Source organism: Tinamus guttatus, unplaced genomic scaffold (assembly GCF_059628265.1).
Source record: "Tinamus guttatus ecotype Peru unplaced genomic scaffold, ASM5962826v1 Tinamus_guttatus_pri_ptg000716l, whole genome shotgun sequence".
Lineage (NCBI taxonomy): Eukaryota > Metazoa > Chordata > Aves > Tinamiformes > Tinamidae > Tinamus > Tinamus guttatus.
In genome coordinates, this window is record NW_028289250.1 from 1,890,018 (window position 1) to 1,909,219 (window position 19,202).

Here is a 19,202-nt window from a genome sequence, read left to right on the forward strand (position 1 = left end):
TGCACAGTTGCTCTTCATCATCTTCAAGAGGTCATGGAAGGCGCGGGGTGGGGGGCGGGGGGGGTGCCAGAAGACTGGAAGAAGCCAAAGTAGCTCCAGTCGTCCAGAAAGGCAAGAGGGAGGACCTGGGAAACTACAGGCCGGTCAGCCTCACCTCCGTCCCTGGAAAGTCTCATCCTAGAGACCATCTCTAGGCATGTCAACGAAAAGAAGGTGATCAGGAGTAGTCAGCATGGATTCACCAAAGGTAAGTTGTGTTTGACGAACCTGATAGCCTTCTACGATAAGCTGACTGGCTGAATGGATGATGGGAGAGCTGTGGATGTTGTCTGCCTTGACTTCAGGAAGGTTTTCAACACAGTCTCCCATAACATCTTCATAGAAAAGCTCCAGAAGTGTGGACTGGACAAGTGGACAGTGAAGTGGATTGAGGACTGGCTGAATGGCAGAGCCCAGAGGGTGGTGATAAATGGGGCCAAGTCTGGTTGGAGGCCTGTGGCCAGTGGTGTCCCAGAAGGGTCAGTACTGGGCCCGGGGCTCTTCAACTTGTTCATCAATGACTTGGACGAGAGCACAGAGTGCACCCTCAGCAAGTTTGTAAATGATACCAAACTGGGAGGAGTGGCCAACACTCCCGAGGGCTGCGTTGCCACCAGAGAGACCTAGACAGGATGGAGAGTTGGGCAGAGAGGAACCTCATGAGGTTCAACAAGGACAAGTGCAGGGTCCTGCACCTGGGGAGGAATAACCCCAGACACCAGTACACATTAGGGGTTGACCTGCTAGAAAGTAGCTCCACAGAGGGGATTTGGGAGTCCTGGCTGACAACAAGTTAACCATGAGGCAGCAATGTGCCCTCACGACCAAGGTGGCCAACGGGATCCTGGCCTGCACCAGAAAGAGCGTTGCCAGCAGGTCGAGGGAGGGGATCCTGCCCCTCTGCTCAGCTTTGGTGAGGCCACGTCAGGAGTATGTGTGCAGTTATGGGCTCCACGGCACAAGGACATTGAGCTTCCAGAGAGGGTGCAACGCAGACCACAAAGATGATTAAGGGACTGGAGCATCTATCGTATGAGGAAAGACTTAGTGAGCTCGGCCTGTTTAGTCTGGAGAAGAGAAGGCTGAGAGGAGACTTGATCAACACGTTCAGGTACCTGAGGGGTGACTGTAGGGAGGATGGGCCCAGGCTCTTCTCTGTGGTGGCTGGTGACAGGATGAGGGGTAATGGGTGTAAGTTGAAACATAGGAAGTTTAATCTCTCTGTGTGGAAGAACTTCTCTACTGTGAGGGTGACAGAGCCCTGGAACAGGCTGCCCAGAGAGGTTGTGGAGTCTCCTCTGGAGATCTTCAAAACCTGCCTGGATGCCACATGCTCTAGGTGTCCCTACTGGAGTAGAGGGCTTGGACTAGATGATCTCTAGAGGTCCCTTCTGTGAAACAAAATGTTTCAAGCAAGACATACCTAAGATTGGAGGACATTCGTCAAGAGTTAGTCTCTTAGTCAAGAGTTAGGTATTAAGCTTCCCTATTAATTTTTTTTTTTTTTTGCTTAGTTGCCAACATGCATCTTCCATTATTATTTACCTCATATTTACATTTCTAGAGCAAAAATGACTGTATAAAGTATAGGGAAAATATAACAACAACAACAACAGAGAGAATGGCACATTCAGGGTTTTCATGGTTACAAAAACAACTACCAAAAAATCAAGGGAGTCCTGTAATGCCCTGGCATGCCTGAAAACTCGAACTTCACCTCTGAGAGTGAGTTTAAGTTGAAGGGACACCTAATGCACTGGATGTGTGTCTGCACTTACACACAGGGCCATAAGGCCCATGTTTTGACATACACTTCAGCACTCATTTGGATGCCAATGAAAGCAAACAGATTTTTTTTCTTAGTGTTGAGTATGCTGATCCCAGACTACTTTAAAACTCTCTAGTTTAGAGTCTACACAGAGATCAAGATTTCCTGCAAGTCAGATCCCAAAAGTGGGTGCGGGGAATATAAAACTGTGACTCTGAATTCTTCTAAAAACATATTCTTAGTTGGTTATTCTTGTGTGGCCAACAACTACGCTCATCAGTTCCTAAAGAAATACAGTAACCCAGACACTTCCTATTCAGCTGACACTTCATCCATCTGTTTGCCACAGTGGTTGGCGGTATTTCTGGCATTTTCCTAATATATTTAACTTACGAAGTACATTCATTAAAAAAAAAAAAAAGAAATGCAAAACAAAACAAAAAAACTCAAAGCAAATAGAGAGTCCTCAGAAATATATCTACTTTTTCCCATTTTTGTTTTGTTTTGTTTTTTATGAATGTGTTTCAGATAACAGCAGGACAAGAAAAAAAAAGAGGTTGAAGGAAGTGAAAGGAATATTTATGTAGCATGGGAAAATGTAAATGTGATTCATTTGTTGTAAAGTGTCCAACATCTTTTTATCAAAATATTTCCCTTGTATTCTCTTGTCTTTGATTATCTCAGTCTGTGTGCTAAGACTCACAAACAGGAATGCTGGGTTAAAGATTCTTGCTTTGATTTTAATAGCAATCTTGTAAGTTCTGCCACTTGGAAATCTTTGATCACTTTGAAATCAAAATGCCGGTCTGGCATTGGCAATTGATAATAAAATATACCAATATAACATATGCCACTTCTTCATAAAATTATTCACATGTGTATATACAATATAAAAAAGATGTGTGAGGCTTGGAGTTTTTCCTTTTCTGCACATGAAATAGAAAATGTTTATATCCATCTTTTTATTTCTATTAAAAAAAAAAAGTTGAACAAGTGGGATATGCACCAACATGTGGTCTGGAAGGATAACAGAAGCTGTCTATGAATTAAGTAGCTGAATTAAGGAAGAACTCAAACCATTAATTTCTAAAGGCAGTTTGCAAAAATATGCACCGAGGAAAATAAATTTCAGCAATTCAAAGAAGAATCTTTGGCAAAGTGGTGAGCCTACACTTAAAATAGGCTAAATAGTCTATTCTGCAACTGCAAAATGTACTAGAGCCTACCAGGGGACCACATAGCATGTTCCACCAGCAGCAGAAAGCAGTGCCAAGTAAATATTGAAATTCGATATACAGACAAATACGCTTTGCAACTTTATTACAGCTCTATTATTAAAAGTACTAGAGGAACTGGACTGACATTTTGGTAAGCTGCTTGCTAACATATAAGACGAGAGAGACTGAGGTTTTAGGCTATCAGACACCTGCATTGACACAGCTGCACCAGACAGGCAAGGCTGCAATTTGTCCCTGTTAGCTTCACCTAAAAAAAAAGCTTGGCTTGCAATGAAAAGGGTCTGCAGACCCAGAGGAGCAGTTCTTGCTTATCAGGATTTACTTCAGCCTACTCTGGATAATGTATCTCTGTCAAGAGCTTGGACAGCATACATTTCACCACTCTGATTGGCAAGAAAAACTTGCCATTTGCAGATAAACCAAAATAATATTAACAAGAGGAATCTCTTTTGTTGTTAAAAGATTCCACATTCACCATGCTGAGCATCTCACCTCATCAGTAAAGAAAATCAATTGGCTTAACCACACACAATTATGGACTAAACTAATTACCCAAGCACATAAAAGGCAGTAACTTCTTCTAAGTTGATCTTTGTGATTCCCAGATTATACTCTGTCTCTGCTGGTATTTAACTGGCGCCACGGGCACTCAAAGTTTACCACTAAAATATTAATGGGCTAAATTAAGAATGGGAACGCTTAGGGTAAGAATCCAGAGAAGAAGAAATTGACTGAAAAATCTACCCAACTTGAATTAACAACCCTAAGGAAGACATAGAAAGCACTAGTACCTGATACTGTTATGGTGAAACTGCACAAACACCAATATCCACGTACAGTAGAGTGCAGAAAGAGATTAAGGTTTTCTCAGGGAGTGAAACATGAGCTGTAGATAGGGCAAGGCAGAGGTACATCTCCCATGTTGCAACATCCAAAAAACCTCCAAAAGATCATGGAGGAAACAACTGGCAAAATCAGCTCACTGCCAAACTGGTTTTTTCTATCATCCCCTGCTCCAGTTGGTCCTACCATGCTCCCCTCTCTTCAAGATCGCTTTGCAGTTTCTGTATCCAAACGGCTTCTCCAGGTTTCCTGTTTTCTGCAGTTATTCCCTCTAAGCCCTCCTTGTGCAGTGCCTTTTATCACCATGCAGGAGTTTCTCCAAGTTTCACAATAGATGTTGTTCTTCCTCCATCTCCTTTGCTCTTGGCAAAGAAGCCCTGGGCTTCTGCTGCTATTTCTTTGCCATACAGGCAACAAGCTCATAGACTCCTGGAAACACTGTAGCCAAAAACAGTACTGAAGGTGTTTAAAAAAAAAATCTCAGCCTTTTTTGGCCCTGCCAAATCTTAGCTGAAACAGAAACCAGCAATGCACAGATCTATCCACTGATGGCCAAGCGGAACTCTAGTAAGGCATGACATAAGCACTAATTTTATACACATGCTTTGTCCTTGCTCCTACAAACACTGCAAGCTCCTTGATAACATTCATCTGTACCCAACTTTACATGAGCATACAACACTGGTAAGAGATATTCATACTACTGAATTCCAGGCACTTACGCTGGGCATCAACCAGGCTCCTGAAGAATTATCACCAGTCACCTCTATCCACAGAACATGCAGAGAGTTCAGGTTTCCATGGCAAAAAAAAAAAAAAAAAAAGTACCTAAAGTTAAGTAATGGCAATACCTCAGTAAGTAAAGTAGGTTTGTCAGCTCTTTGAAGAGCCTGCAAATATCAATCATGGCTACTGTGAAACTGGTAAAGCACTTACAGGGACAGTGAAAAGTGGAGGAAACTTAAAAAGTAAAATGAAAATAAGAACTCAATGCCCATTAAAATATTTTCACTAAAACAGTAATATTTCACAAATAGTATTCAGAGGTATTTAGGAAAAAGCAGAATTTTCTGTGAATATTTTCATCCAACATTTTAAATTAATTTGCCTTGGCTATGTTCTCATTCCTGTCATGTCCAATTTCCACTAACCTTTAGGAGAATTATATTATGTACCAGGCACACATTAGTCCCACGCTCCCATTTCACGCTAACGGAAAAAGCAGATGATCCTGCTCACGCGGTAAGCTTTGAACCTCGCTCATGCTGCCACCAAAGCACTCAGCACCACGGCCTGCAAAGCACCCGGGGCCCCCGCGGCACCCGCCCTGCTGGAGGAAGGTCCGCAGGCTCCGCGGCCTTGAGGGCTGCGTCCTCACACCCTGCTGCTGCGCCACCCCAGAGCTCTGCAAAGCGCCGGTCACCACCGGCCCATCGAGCTGGGACGGGTCACTGCCCGCTAGGCCTGGGTGAGGTTTATCACCCACTGGAGTAGCAGGAGTCCAGAGCCTCCAAACACAGAGCTCCCCAGAGGCAGCTCATGTCCTGTACAGGCCTACACCAAATCCTGCAAAAACTGACCATTTAACCTCTGAAGGGTCATGTCTGGAGAGCCAAGGCAAAAATGAGAAAGGAAGGAAGACAGCTTGGATGATGCCCGAGGGGTGAAATAGTTCATTACAGAAGCTCACTCAGGTAGTACAGCTGATACCTCCAGGTGTGCCAGGGGAGTCCACGCATTCCTGTGGACAGTCACATCAGTGGAGAGCTGGGAACCACCTGCAAAGTTATTCACAAGGCCTGGCAATGTGTTTCAGCTGAGCCACTTAATCTCCTTTATAGGTAGTGGAAAAGCTAGGCTACATTCATTTTATCCTAAAGTAATGGTGAGTCAAGTGAGTGACCATTTCACTTCATTTATTAGTTTTACAGTAGTTTAGACAAGCCTTTGGTACAATTGTATCACCCTAGTTCAGAGAAGGAGAGGAATCTCCAACAGTCAGTACACGAAGCTCTGCAGATATTCAACTGGATTTTTATTTTACAGACAAATATTATTCCTGTACTGAAACTAAGATCTAAATGTCTAAGTGCTAACTTGGCAGTATCAATACCATGAAAGTAATTGCCATACTGACAATGACCGAAGATTTTTACTGAAGTTTATCTTGTTTATAAGGTATATGCCATCAGCTGATACCACTATTTCATACTCAAAGACCATCTGATCTCTAACTGTAAAAAGGATAGAGAGTTTGGGAAGAGTGAGAGAAAAAAAAAAGATCAGAAAGAAGAAAAACAAAGAGAAGTAGGAGGCAAAATTAAAGGGGGTAATAAAGAAATGATCAGAAAGCAGAAGACAAGGTATAAACAAATGAATCAAGTTTTGAAGTTTACCATTGTTCATGTGAAAATCCAACTCTAGAAGCTAGTACCTATGCAGAAGGTGACTGAAACTTCTACTGAGGCCCTGTTTGTTGGTTATTCATCATCAAAGAAGAGCATGGAGAAAGCAAACTGACTGCAAAGGGACAATACTTTAGGTCTGAGCACAGACTGCAGCACTCACATGGGTGGACCTTGACCAAGCAGCAAATCAGGAAGGAGTTATGAATTCTGGGGTTTTGCTGTTGTTTTGATTTGTGCAGTTGGAGGAAGATGACAATTTAAGCCACTGCCCCCTGGATAGCTTTTCTGTTTCTCCTGAGTTTGCAATTATTTGCAAATTTTCTTTCTCTTCTGTACTAATCCCTCATTTCCCCTGAGCATGCACCCATTAGCTCCTTACATTCCTCAGAAATCCTCCCACTAGCTCTCTGGAAAGACATTCATGCTAGAGGGCATAACACTCTTCTAATGTGAAGATGCCTTTAAACCACAAGTTTTCTTCAGAAACCAAACTGCATGGAGGTACATGCAGATTTTCTCCAAGTCCTATTTTGGAGGCAAGTCAATCGGTCTAACTCACAAACATCAGCAGCAATTTCATTCTCAAAGGCATGTTTAGTATCCTCAAAATCTTTCCCCAAACCACACGCCTCTTTGCACGTGCACTTTTAAAAATGTTTTCTTCTCGGTCTGTTTTTATGCTCACATTTTGCTCTTAACCTCTGTGATAAAAGTGTTTTCTGGGTGAGCCCTAGAGAACCAAGCAGACCAAACACTAATGCTCATATGGAATTTATTTAGAGGGGGGAAAAAAACCTTAAGTTGAGCGGTTATGTTATTTTGAACTGGTTTTATATTTTATGTGTACATAGCAGAGCTGGAATTTCAGGGCTGGCTTTTGTTTGCATTCATCATGAAACATTTGTTATATGAGCTGCTGCTACTGCTACCAAAACAGCTGCTGCTCACTGCCAGAAAACCAGAGGCCATCCCCACAGCTTCTTGCTTCCTCTGGTAGGTCTAGGTGGCAAATAAAACCTAGTGTTTTAAAGAAAATACCCTTGTTTGGCTTCACTGTTATCCTTGCTGTCTTTTGTCAGATCTGAACATGGATTTGAAAGCAAACTGATAGAGCAACAACAGGTATGTACTGATGCTCTTGAAACACCTAAAATGAACAGGAGACCACAACTGCAGTGGCAGGAATACCCTTCTTTGCAGCTAGGGCAGCAGCTTGAATGTGAACTTTCCCCTTTCAGCTGCCACTGTGATTTGCTCTGCACTCTGAAAATATTCTTTCTGTCTCCACATGATCATTTTCTGTTACCTGGAAAAACAGAGTGCCTTACCTTGACCTAGCCTTGTATAAGAACTTGTTTGCCATAGAAATGCTGCTGTCCCTAGGTAGGGCAAGCTGTGGGAGATGACTTCTTTGTGCAAAAAAATTAACCCCTGAACTGACAATTTGTGCACTTTCCTACAGAGCTGGGCCCAAGCCAGGACTGAGTGCGCAAGCAGACTGCGCTCCTCAGATACCCTGACCTGCACACAGGCTCCACGCTGAACGTGGTGCAAATAAAAACTGAATCCTAATGCACTGCTTTCTGTTTTGGTCACTAAAATCTTTCGTGTTCCTGCTTCTTGGTGATTTTATAATGGTTCTCTCATCTCGGTCTATCTTTTTAACAGATCATTAATCCTAGGCTTGAGTGCAGTGCCTGGAGTGGGGCTCCACTGCTTGTTTTAAACTGAAGGGAGACTACCAAGCATTTAGATACCTACCACTTCCACCATTCAGAGGAACATTTTTTCTCGTATTCCAGTCATGCCTTTTTAAGGGCTTTTAGGCAGAGGTCTTGGTGAAAATCACACTGTACCATGTCATATGCACATGCTTGCTGACTCCTTTACAGAGCTAGTTGATTTGTGAAGCTCTACAAAAGACATACTGACTTTCCCAACTGTCTATTAATTCTGCTCTTTATTATAGTTCCCACCAGCAAATAAATCAGATTCTTTCATCTGTAGCTGGCCAGATCACCATTGCAGCCCTTTAAAAACTGGAGTCGTGTTAACTACCATCCCGTCTCCCAGAACAGCTGCTGATTGAATGATAGGAAAGACAGCAGAGTTGGCAATTTCAGTTCCACAGAGATCCTTGGTGAATGCTAGCCTTGACAGCAGCTCTGCTGACATTGCCAAGGAGGAAAGATAACTGAGGAGGAAAACACTTCTAACACCAAATCTGTTATCTGTATTATAGATGGCATCTGCAAATAACGAAAAAGTTACTCATATGGAGTCCAAAGAGATACAACTCATACAATGAGATTTATAAAGTGAAGAAACAATTGTACAAATGTGGGAGATAGAAAAAGCAGCCAGACTGGAATGAACATACTAATTAAAGAATACAATGGGAATGCAAGTCAGAAGAAAGGGAGGAGATGGGAAAGATGAGCCCTGAGAGCAGCAGAGGGGAGGACCATCTTCCTTACTACACTTTTAAGTTTGTGATTCAACTCCAAGAGCAGAAGAAAGGAAAAAAAAGGGACTCTTCATAACCATATTTAGTAAAAATCTCTTCTCTTGCTAAAGCTTCTTGCAAAACAAGTTTCAAGAGGGACAGGTCAAAAAGGCTAGGGAATTGCAGCTGAGAAAGTAGGGAGCAGGAGCACCAAGAATCTCTCTTGAAAGCGTGGCTTGCCAGTATCTTAAATGACTGCCTACAGCACAGCAGGTAATGCTGATCTCGACCTTCAGCAAAGGCCCTCTGAGGAAGGAGCACACGTATGCTGTGAAGTTATGCTCAAGGGAACAAGTTACCCCTTGGGAGTGATGGCTCTGGGGCCTATCAGGACTCTCATGCAGCAGCTGAGGAAAGCGCTAAACTGCTAATACATTTCCTTAATTGTAATTGTTTTAACTTAATTACTCATTTTGTCATCAAGTGCCAGCCCTCGCACTTTGCTAAACTTAGTTATTGTCCAGAATGCTTTACTTTCCATTAAAATATACTTCTCCCAAACAACGGCCCTGAAATGTATCGTAGCACAGAATTGATAATAAAGCTAAATTCTGAGTAATTATGGACCTACTACAAATAAAACTTTTCCAGATTCCAGGCTCAGCCACCTTGTGCAACTCTCTTGTTTCCATGCTGGTGAAATGGAACCTGTGCATCGTTCCTGGGGATGCAGCCAGGAACAGGGAGCGGGACGAGGAGCTGGAATGCGACCGTGCTCCACCTCTGTCTGTCCTCTGTTGCCCGAATAGAGGTGGAAGTTGTCAGGAAGTCATCTGCATAATCTGGTGCTGCTGTAATTCCCACCCAAATGCTGTTTCTAAAGTGTAAACAGCAACAGCGATTTAGCTGTAATGTTACTAATTAGTACAGCATTGTGATTTTATTTGGTAAATTAGTCAAGAAGAAATGAACTGTCGCTGCAAGCTTTAATTGTCTGTCATTATAATGTTGGTGGGGTTTTCTCATCAGGGACCCTGGATTATTTATGAGATTTAACAAATGCAGCTCTCCCTGTGCATCAAACTGTTAACTTATATAGTGCACATAAAATACATAACAATATTGCTTGTCCATGAATTTTTCATTTGGTTATATTAGGAAGAGAAAATATTCAAAAGATGCAATACAAAATCAATTTAAGACAAACAAGATCAGCACTGGTATTAGTCCATAGCATTTCCAGTGACTGACAGCCTCATTAAATAAGCATTTCAGTTGCTTGAAAAATACCAGCACAAGCCGCTCAAAATGATCTCCTGATACAAAAGAATATGCATGAGCTCTTGACTGATACGTGGGATGCAAGCGTTTGGCTAACTGGTCTCTTGGGATCTAGACCACAAAATACGTTTTATTTTTACTGCAACAGAGTATGAAATTACATCTGTGTGGGTTTAGTCCAAAACCAGACAGCCTATCAACAGATCTGACGAAACTGAAAACAAAGCAAGCATCTTGAAGATGTAGAATGAAATGCAAAATGTAGAGCTTGAATGTTTTTGAAATAGCACTGAATTATGGAGATGATGCTCTAAATGGTCTCAGTCTTCATAATTCTACAGGTATGAATGTATTACATAGGAAGTTTAGAGAGGAGAAACTCTGTTCAGGATACAGAGGCTTAGGTCAGAGAAGGTGTGCAAAAAAAAAAAGAAAAAAAAGAAAAAAAGGGGAGATTTTGGCTTCAAATAAAGACTTTGACAATTGATGAAAGAGGAATAAGAAAAAGGTGGTGGAGAGAAAAAAGAAAAAGGTAGTGAACCACAGAGGACAAGCAGGATTTCTGGGCACCAGTCAGAGGTGTAAGGGCAGCAACTCTAGAAGGGCTCATAAACAACCACATTTTCAAACAGCTGAAACCAGCACCCAAGCGGATTGTGCATCAAGCGAAGGCTGTGCCAGAGAAGCAAACGGTTCCAGAGACAGCCAACAGTCATGACAAGCATGTGAAGAAAGGGGACGTAAACTCTGAAAGAAAAGCTTTTCTACTAAAAAAAGACCTTAGCACCCAAGTCAGAAGTATTAATGCAAACCATATTATAGCAAAAAATGTATTTCACCTACTTCTACTATACCTTGTTGCTTTAGCTAGTCTATTAGCTCATATGTCCAGAAAAATAGTAAAAAAAAAAAAGAAAATGTAGTAGTAGTAGTTATGTAGGAAAGAAATACTTAACTATTTTTTTTCCAAGGATGATTTCAATGAACAAGGACTTCACTTTCCACTACATGTCAATCTCAGCAGAGCCTTTACAAACTTAAGAAAGTGCAAGCCTAAAAGTAAGGATGTCGAATTCTGTGTTGTTACTGGCAAGACCTGAGGCCACCCTTCCTCTGCTCGCTCGATGCTGAGCCCTGCAAGGTGGCTGCACCTCCTGCACGTGGAGCAGCCGCATCGTGGCTCAGTACTAGCCCCCTTCATTCCCAGTTTATGAACTGTGCCCACTAGCCTCGTCCACCGATATGAAGTACTGCGATTTCTGACCTGACCTAATCAATTATTTTTGGTGGTGTTGTACTTGTGAAGTCAACACACCTGTTGACTTTAGGAGAAAGCAGAACCACATTGAGATATTTGGCAGAGGGCACCTGATTTGCATCTCCCTGCACTTCGAGCTTAGGGAAGTCAGAGCTGTGGTATTGTCATATCTTCAGCTACCTAAGCTTCCATTTTGCAAGGTACCATCATGCTGGTCTATCTATTCACAAAAGCTCTGCTCCGTAACATGCACGTGCAAGTTAACCTCAACCTATCAAGCACACATTAGAGGGAACGTGAGTACAGCAGACTTGAGCCTGGCTGCAAGCAGGATCCTGGTGGCCTTGCAAAGCCATGCCAAGCCTCTAGTGTTCCTGAAATTTTAGTTCTGAGATGCAAACTATTTTGGATATATCTTTTGGTGTCCTGACCCATTTCAGTATCTTCCTCAGCAGAAGTAAAACTTCTGCAGTTAAGAAAGCTTCCAATGTTTACTGCAGAACTTGCCACAGAGAGGGTTAGACTCTGAGATGAAACTGGAGGATCTTTTTAAAAATACAGAGTCATGAGAAAGCCTCAAAGTGCTCAAATCCTTCCAAGAGTTCACATTTTTAAAACTGCTTAGTTTATCCACAATGGGATTTGAATCCTCTGAAAGAAAACAACATATTTTCCTTTTATGGAGTTGGAAAAAAAAATGTTCACAGACTGTGGTTACCACTGATTGGTGCATCCACTAACTTCGGGGTATCCCAGATCAAGCAGTCTGATTTTGTTCCTCCTTTCTAAACCTTATTTTCACAGTTGAAGAGCTAAAGCAGCAACTTTTGATCAGCATCTTTATAAAACGAATGAAGGAGCAGAGCCTCTGTGGTACATGAACTACAATGTCTCGTATGGGCTAATGGAAACTGCTTCACAGTACAAAACAAAACAACCCCTCTCTCAAATACCTAAACACTTTACCTAGATCTAAAACTTCTTGTTTTCCTATACGCATTGCTTCAAAGCAGCCTTCCGGGTAATTCTGAAAGTTCAGACTTCAGAGGGAGACGGAGGAATGGTTTGGTCACATTTCCTACTTTTATTTTTAGAACAGGATGTTGGGTGATAAAGAAGAAAATGCCACCCAGGCAGAATGTACATTCACACGTGCTATTACCACTAGCACAGTGCCAAGTTCCCTGAACACCCAAAAAAGCAGGGAAATGACACCACCTTCTGGACAAATCCTATTAAGTCATGCATACAATTTGCTTCACATAACGGACAGGAACATGCCATGGAAGCTGTTAGCTACTTCCAAAGTCCAGCTTCATATTTTACCTCCACAAATTTTGGAATTTTCCTTTTCTGTAGATGACTTTCATACGGAGTGATTCTACGTTAGAGGATTATGCAGGAAGAAATAAGAAAGCTGTGAGAGTGCAAGGCAAAAGAAAAGGCAAGAATATGAGGCAAAAAGATAGCCTTTTTGGAAAGCTTTTTTAGCATTTGAACATATTCAAAGTTTTTCCAAATTATGTTTTAAGAAAGTAACAGATATAAAGACGCAAAAAAATGTATTTAAATTTAATTTCAAAAAAGCGGTTTTCTCACCTCAAGAGTGGAGATTCTTGTAGGAAAGATTTTGTATGGGTGCACGAGATGTGTCTTTAGGTTCCCTCTTTGCCTATCCAGTCAACTCTGCCTTCTCCAGAAAGCATCAGGAGAAGCAGCTAGACTATTAGAAGCTGCAGATCACTTGTCTTAATTTTTATTTCTCTTCTTTTTATTCTCAGCAAAGGCAGAATACGAGGTGATCGCTGTCCAAAGACACTGTCCCCAAAGCACTCCCATCTTCAGCATAGTGCAAGGGCTGCTGACCCTTTTCCTCTCTTCGCCAAAGTGGTGCAGCACCTGCTGCACTTGCTCTCAGCCTGACAGTAATGATGCATGTCAGCATCTCCCTCCTTGCTCTTTTTTTTTTAAAAAAAAAAAAAACAGAAACTCCTAAATAAAAAGCATCGAGTCTGTGTCATTGACACTTAAGAACACAAAGACTTTAAAGGATCAATATGCTTATATTATCTGGGATAATATTATCACCATAAGTAAAAACATTCCCTGTAAATGTCATTTTAAAAAGAGGTGCAGTCACCTTCACGACGCTTTTTGTAAAAAGTGCATCATTTTACATTTTACTCCCAACAGTAAATTTTGTTCCAGATGACAGGAAGAATAATTTCACTATACTCAAAAAATCAACCGTTTGAAAAGTCTTAGTCAATTTTCTTGCTTCATAGTAATAAGTACACATTCTCTAGTGTAAAAGTTAACTTTTAAGAAACAAAGATTTTTTTCCAGAGCAGTGTTTTTAGAGCTTTTGGTGTGAAAGAAATTTTATAAGTTCCTAGAGAAAGATGAGGGAATAAGGATATTTCTGAGGTGATTTCAAGGAGAAAGTGGAAAAGGAAAAGAAAGCAGGAAATCCATAGTTTTAATGTATTCTACAAGATTAAGGGATTGGTTCCAAAGAAAATTTTACCACCAAATATGGTTTTTACATTTAACTGTACATTGTTATAAAAATATGCAAGTCATAAAATATTCGGCCTATGGATTAGCTGAAGGCAACATTTTTATTAATGCAATGAAGAAAAATATTATCCTTATGTTCTGTGCCACAAGAATTTCCTATCTTGCAGAGTAACTTTTTTAAACTCACAATTTTTTTTTTAAAAAAAGTGTATTTCAAACTGTGAGGTTAACACAATCAAAAAGAAAAGTCAGCACAGAATAAATACCCAACAGCTGTCAAGCCAAGTGTATTAAAAATCTCAATAAGCAATTGTTAGTGATAATGACCTAAGGGGCCAATTACATTTCATTCTTTTCTTTAAAATATTCCCTTCCTTTGTATTATCTCTTGTCAGAGAGATACACAAAACAAAATGAAATAAATCATTAGCATTGCTGAGAAAAGTGCTCAAATCCTATTGCATTCAACTATTATCTCTGTCATTATACATGGACAGATGTTCACATTCACATTTGTGCTCTCTGATGTCCATATATCACTAACTATCTAATCAGTACTTTCAAGTACTGATCAATTAGTATGATAATTATCAATATCTTCTGTCTCAGAGCCATAGCACCAAAGCACCATGAAAAAAAATAAAAAGTGAAATTCTCTGGGCTTTGTTTTCTTGTTAGGAGGTTGATAGTGAGCAAGAGTTGGCTCAATGTTACTGAATGATGTCTCCAATGACAAATTCTGCAACAGATAAAGAAAGAACAAAAGACAAGTTCGAGTCGTGCTTGCATAGTTAAGGAAAACAACCACGGGAAAAACAAAGTTTACATCTTTCCTGATTTCTGTTCGCGTCAACCTAGACTGAGGTTCACTTGGTGGGAGCTGCAGTGACCTGGTGCCACTCAGTACATTACGAACACGGCAGGAGGCCCCGCTTTGGGAAGGAGAAGCAGCTTAGCCCAGAACACACACATATCCTAGACACTTTCCAAGGGGTCTCCAAGCAGCCCTCAGGCCTGAAGAGCACAGCAAGAAGGGCAGTTGCAGCCATGTCCCAAGGACACTCTCTGGAGTCCATGGCATTTTATGGGCTTACAGGGCAAATTAATTTGGTTTAAAGTATGACATTGGTGTGATGACAATCACCGATTTCTTACTTTAATGTTTATGTATGCCACTAAAGCTATACTGCATGGAAACTTGAAATATGTCTAATCCAGAATCACTTATTGCAATGGGTTCTGGTGCAGGGATTTAGTAGTCTGGCAACATACTATCTTTTGGTACAGGGTTCTTCACTGTATTTTTCTCATCTCAACATACTGAGTTTTAAAAATAAGTTCACAAAAAAGCTTTTTTTGCTTTATACAGAGACAGGGAAGACTGCTGTAATAAACTTAGGCGGAGTGGCAGGTTAGCACGCAGGATTGTAAATTGTATAGATGTAATTGGTATGTATTAGTCACAATAAAGCAACCTGCTGAATGTCGGGTATGGTGATACCCTAAATACCTGCTGCTTTGCGGGTCACCTGTGGTCCCTACTTCCCATCACTGCCTGATGCGACAGCAGAGGGTGTTGCAGGTCAGGTTTAAGGTGCACTGGGGACAACTATATAGCAACTCTTATACAACGCTCAAGGTTTTATGTTTTATTTTCCATTCTGGCTGATTTTGCTAGTCTTTTATAAGCAGTACTACCAACCACAATCACACCCACACAGAAAAAGACTGGAAGAAAAAGTGCGACTGAACAAAAATGTAGAGAGGACAGAGCTAACACAAGGAAACTGCTTTCTCTCTATTATTCCTTGACAGTAAGCGACTGGAGGAAAAAAAAAAAAAAGTTTAATCCACATTGGGAATACAGAATAAAAGAATTTTAGACAAGCAGGTCTTACCCCAAGAAATCACTGTGGAATCACAAATAAGGGATCAAATCTCCCACAGGTATTAGAATATACATACAGAAGAGAGAAAAATTATTCAGCACTTAAGGATCCTGGAACATAATTTATTTCACATCTGACAATTTCAAGGTAACCCTGATGAAAATCAAGACCCTATTGTGCTATTTGCTAGCTATGTACACTGCGAGAGAAAGGAGAATCTATGATGCAAAGAAAAAAAGAAAAAATCACATGGATTCCCACAGAGAAATCTGCTGATTGGAAAGAGAGCATCTTTTTATTGATTCCCTGCCTCCTGGGATGATATTCATATGGAAAAATCCTAGAGACTGAATCATGCAAACCTTCGAGATAACCATATGCTACAAAAACAGGCCTTTTTATGCTTTTAAGTTATGAAGAAAAGAGAAGTAACTGATCCAAAAACTGGGCTGTTCTGTACGACGCTCTCCTCTTGCCTGCTACTGAGCAAAAATAGCTCTGTGACTGGATTACAACAAAGTAATAAGCACAGTTTTAAAATAGCTGCCTTCTCTGCCCGACTGCAAGTACCTAATTTAAACACTTGTAATGTCTCACTGAAATTATGTTTTTCTTAGCACAGCAATATCGCTCTTCCCTTACAGTATCTGTTTCATTGCTAAATACGAATTTTCAAATGTGGGTTCTGGTTGCAGGGACTGCGAGAGAGTTACCCACTGAAACCCATGATTACTCCAGAGTGGCTGATCAGTGTTAGAGCTGCACTCAATCAAGAGCCAGCGATGAGCTGCACAGTGACGAGCATGCAAACAAAATCAGAGTTTGATTTGTGTGTGTTTAATATACACTTGCTATAAAGTATACATTTCAGTGGCTGCGGTCACTTGACACTGACAAGAATGCAATCAAGTTCCTAGGCACGAAGAGAAGTTTTACCCCTCTTTGGCTGACAGGATGTTGACGGCCCAGTGAAATGCAAGGAGGAAATCAGTTCTGTCAAAATGCTACGTGCAGCACCACAGAAGTTTGGCACGTGGTTTAGGCATAGGACACAATGCTGTTTCCTAAACAAATTAGCAATAAAAAGAGCATTGGGAGAAGACAGGAAAGAGAGAACTCTTTCAGATTCAGCTTCAGGTGTGAATGAAACTAAGGCATATATTAAGCACTCTCTGCTTTCATTTTCTCTACTTGAGTCTTTTTACTGGCCAAGCTTTTTACTTAGAGTACTATATATAAGCATTCTTATTTGCGCTTTACTCAAACTTACACTAAATTCAAGTGATGGGTCATTTTAAGATAACTGATTAATATCATGACACTTGTTGGTCAAAAAATAAATACTCTGGTACAAAAATGTCCAGCTTCCCGCTCCATTTCTTTCAAGTTTCTTTACATATGTAACCCTCTGACACTATTTTGAGAGCAGCCATAACAGAATTAAAAGAAGAAAAGCCACTTTTATGATAAACTTTGCAGTCTGATGTGAGGTCATTGGAGCACTGAGTGCTTGCCAACGAATGCAAAATACACAGTAAGAATAAAAGGAAAACATGCCCCCTTCCCCTGCCAATCAAATCCACTCCCTGAAAGGGAGGTAAATCTCTTCATAGACTGAATAAGACATAGACTTACCTTTGAGCAGTCATGCAGATTTTGCCTAAGCTTCTGTAAGAAGAAATTTTTAATGGAAAAAGTTACCTGGGTTTTTGTAGATGCTAAGCACATCCTTGAAATAATGAGGTAAGAATCTTTCTAATAAAAGCAGCACATCCTCCAGCTCCTCCAGAATTCCCACAAGCAGAAAATTTTCATTAACATTCAGCTTTGCTCTTTCAAGGGCCCACTCACCAGGCTCCCTATATGAAATTAAAAGAGGGAGAGGAAGGGAAGAAGGCCTGTAAACATGCAATTCCCTCGAAGCAATTTGTCTGAGAGCCTAGAGAGATCCCAATGGGAAATCAGCTGATGGAAGTCAATGTACAGCGCGATATTCATCCAGGACAGCAGGACGATCCAACATGCCCAGTCTGCTCACTCCGTCTGTGGCCTTCTCTTTAGGGATTATTTTCCTTGGGGTCTGGCAGGCGATGAGCCAGCTGCAGGCCAGATGAACTGTGTTGGAAGCCATTCCCTGATATTCCATTTCCTGACGACGTGGTAACTAACGTCCCCACAAGCCATGAGCGTATATATAGCCACTGCCTGTCCAGGATATAGACAGGCTCTGAAATACGACAGCACATATCTGATCATGCAAGAGGAAATGTGCATATGTGCTGCTAAACGTGACTAGATGTGTACCTACCACATGGCCAAAACCAGCTGGCATTCACTCTTGCCCGAGGTCTGAACAGACAACCATCCCGTACTTCAGTTGAGCAATGGACATCTGGTAGCATTATGGAAGCTGTGTGGTCTGTCCCAGCAAATCCCCATGTGGATTTAGGATTTCCCTTGGAAATTATGCTCTTAAAATAATGTCCTACTCTTTTGGTGGGCAGAACATCAACTATTCCTAGTGAGGCCATGACTTCTTTGAGAAAGCAGGTCTTACTGTCTGACTGTTCACACTTAGCTAAAGAAGCAGCAGTGCTGAATTTGATTGGAAAATATTATTTTAAAGACATGATACTTTTCAGATTTGTTGCAACAGCAAGAAACAGATCTATAATATGCTACAAAACGGAATTTGAATAGACTGTTCAGAACCCCCTAGTGACTTCTTGCAAAACCATTCATGCTTGTCACTGTTGTTTATGGGAGGGAGTGCTCCTGTATACAAGTTAAATATGCACACAAACATATGCAAAATACAGTAAGAAAAAAATGTAATCAAAATGAAGTCATGAATGTAATTTATTTCTTAATTAGACCCTACCTTATGCAAATTTTTTTGATTTTTTTTAAGATATGCATAATTATTCTACTGTGGAGCAGTAATAAAGGTCTAACAAATATATCTAGATTTGGTTCATTATTTGAGTGTGAAATCAACAAAAACTGTCATTACTATTTGCATCACCCTTTGCACTCTTGAAATAGATGCAATAGATCCCATTCAGTCACATTATACATACACTTTCCTTTAGTACTTCAAATAGCCGTTGCCTGTGCTTTAGCATTTTGTGACAAAAAGATGGCAACAGCTATCTCTTAACAGATACCTTGTATACATTTACCTGCATCTCGGATGCTGTCCACAGAAATACGGTATGATATAAAATAACCTGGGATTGGAACATTCAGGGTAGTTTTCAAGGATACATACGTTGATGTCCTGTGGGGGACAAAAAAGACAATGAGACTGAAGACTGTGTTTTCCCTACTTTATTAACACTTGTATTCTTTTTCTCATATTTCATATAGCCATCTCAGGATGAAAGAATTGTGCTTAGGTCATACCAAGTACCTTACAAAAAACTTGGTGATTTTAATACTTTTGAATTTTATTAAAAAGCTAAAGGAAAGAGAGAGAAAAAAGATACTTTTGTGCTATAATGTCTTGCTGC

General features: G+C 40.8%; 1 protein-coding gene across 1 annotated transcript in view; it reads right to left on the minus strand.

Moving 5' to 3' along the window:
- UST (uronyl 2-sulfotransferase) overlaps window positions 1-19,202 on the minus strand; it is a 158,521-nt gene that overhangs the window by 14,843 nt on the left and 124,476 nt on the right. The window contains exons 6-7 of the mRNA XM_088537070.1: window positions 18,873-18,970; window positions 17,392-17,549 (exon numbers count right to left, since the gene is read on the minus strand). Coding sequence (XP_088393196.1) covers window positions 17,392-17,549; window positions 18,873-18,970 — 256 coding nt within the window. The remainder of the gene's footprint in view (window positions 1-17,391; window positions 17,550-18,872; window positions 18,971-19,202) is intronic.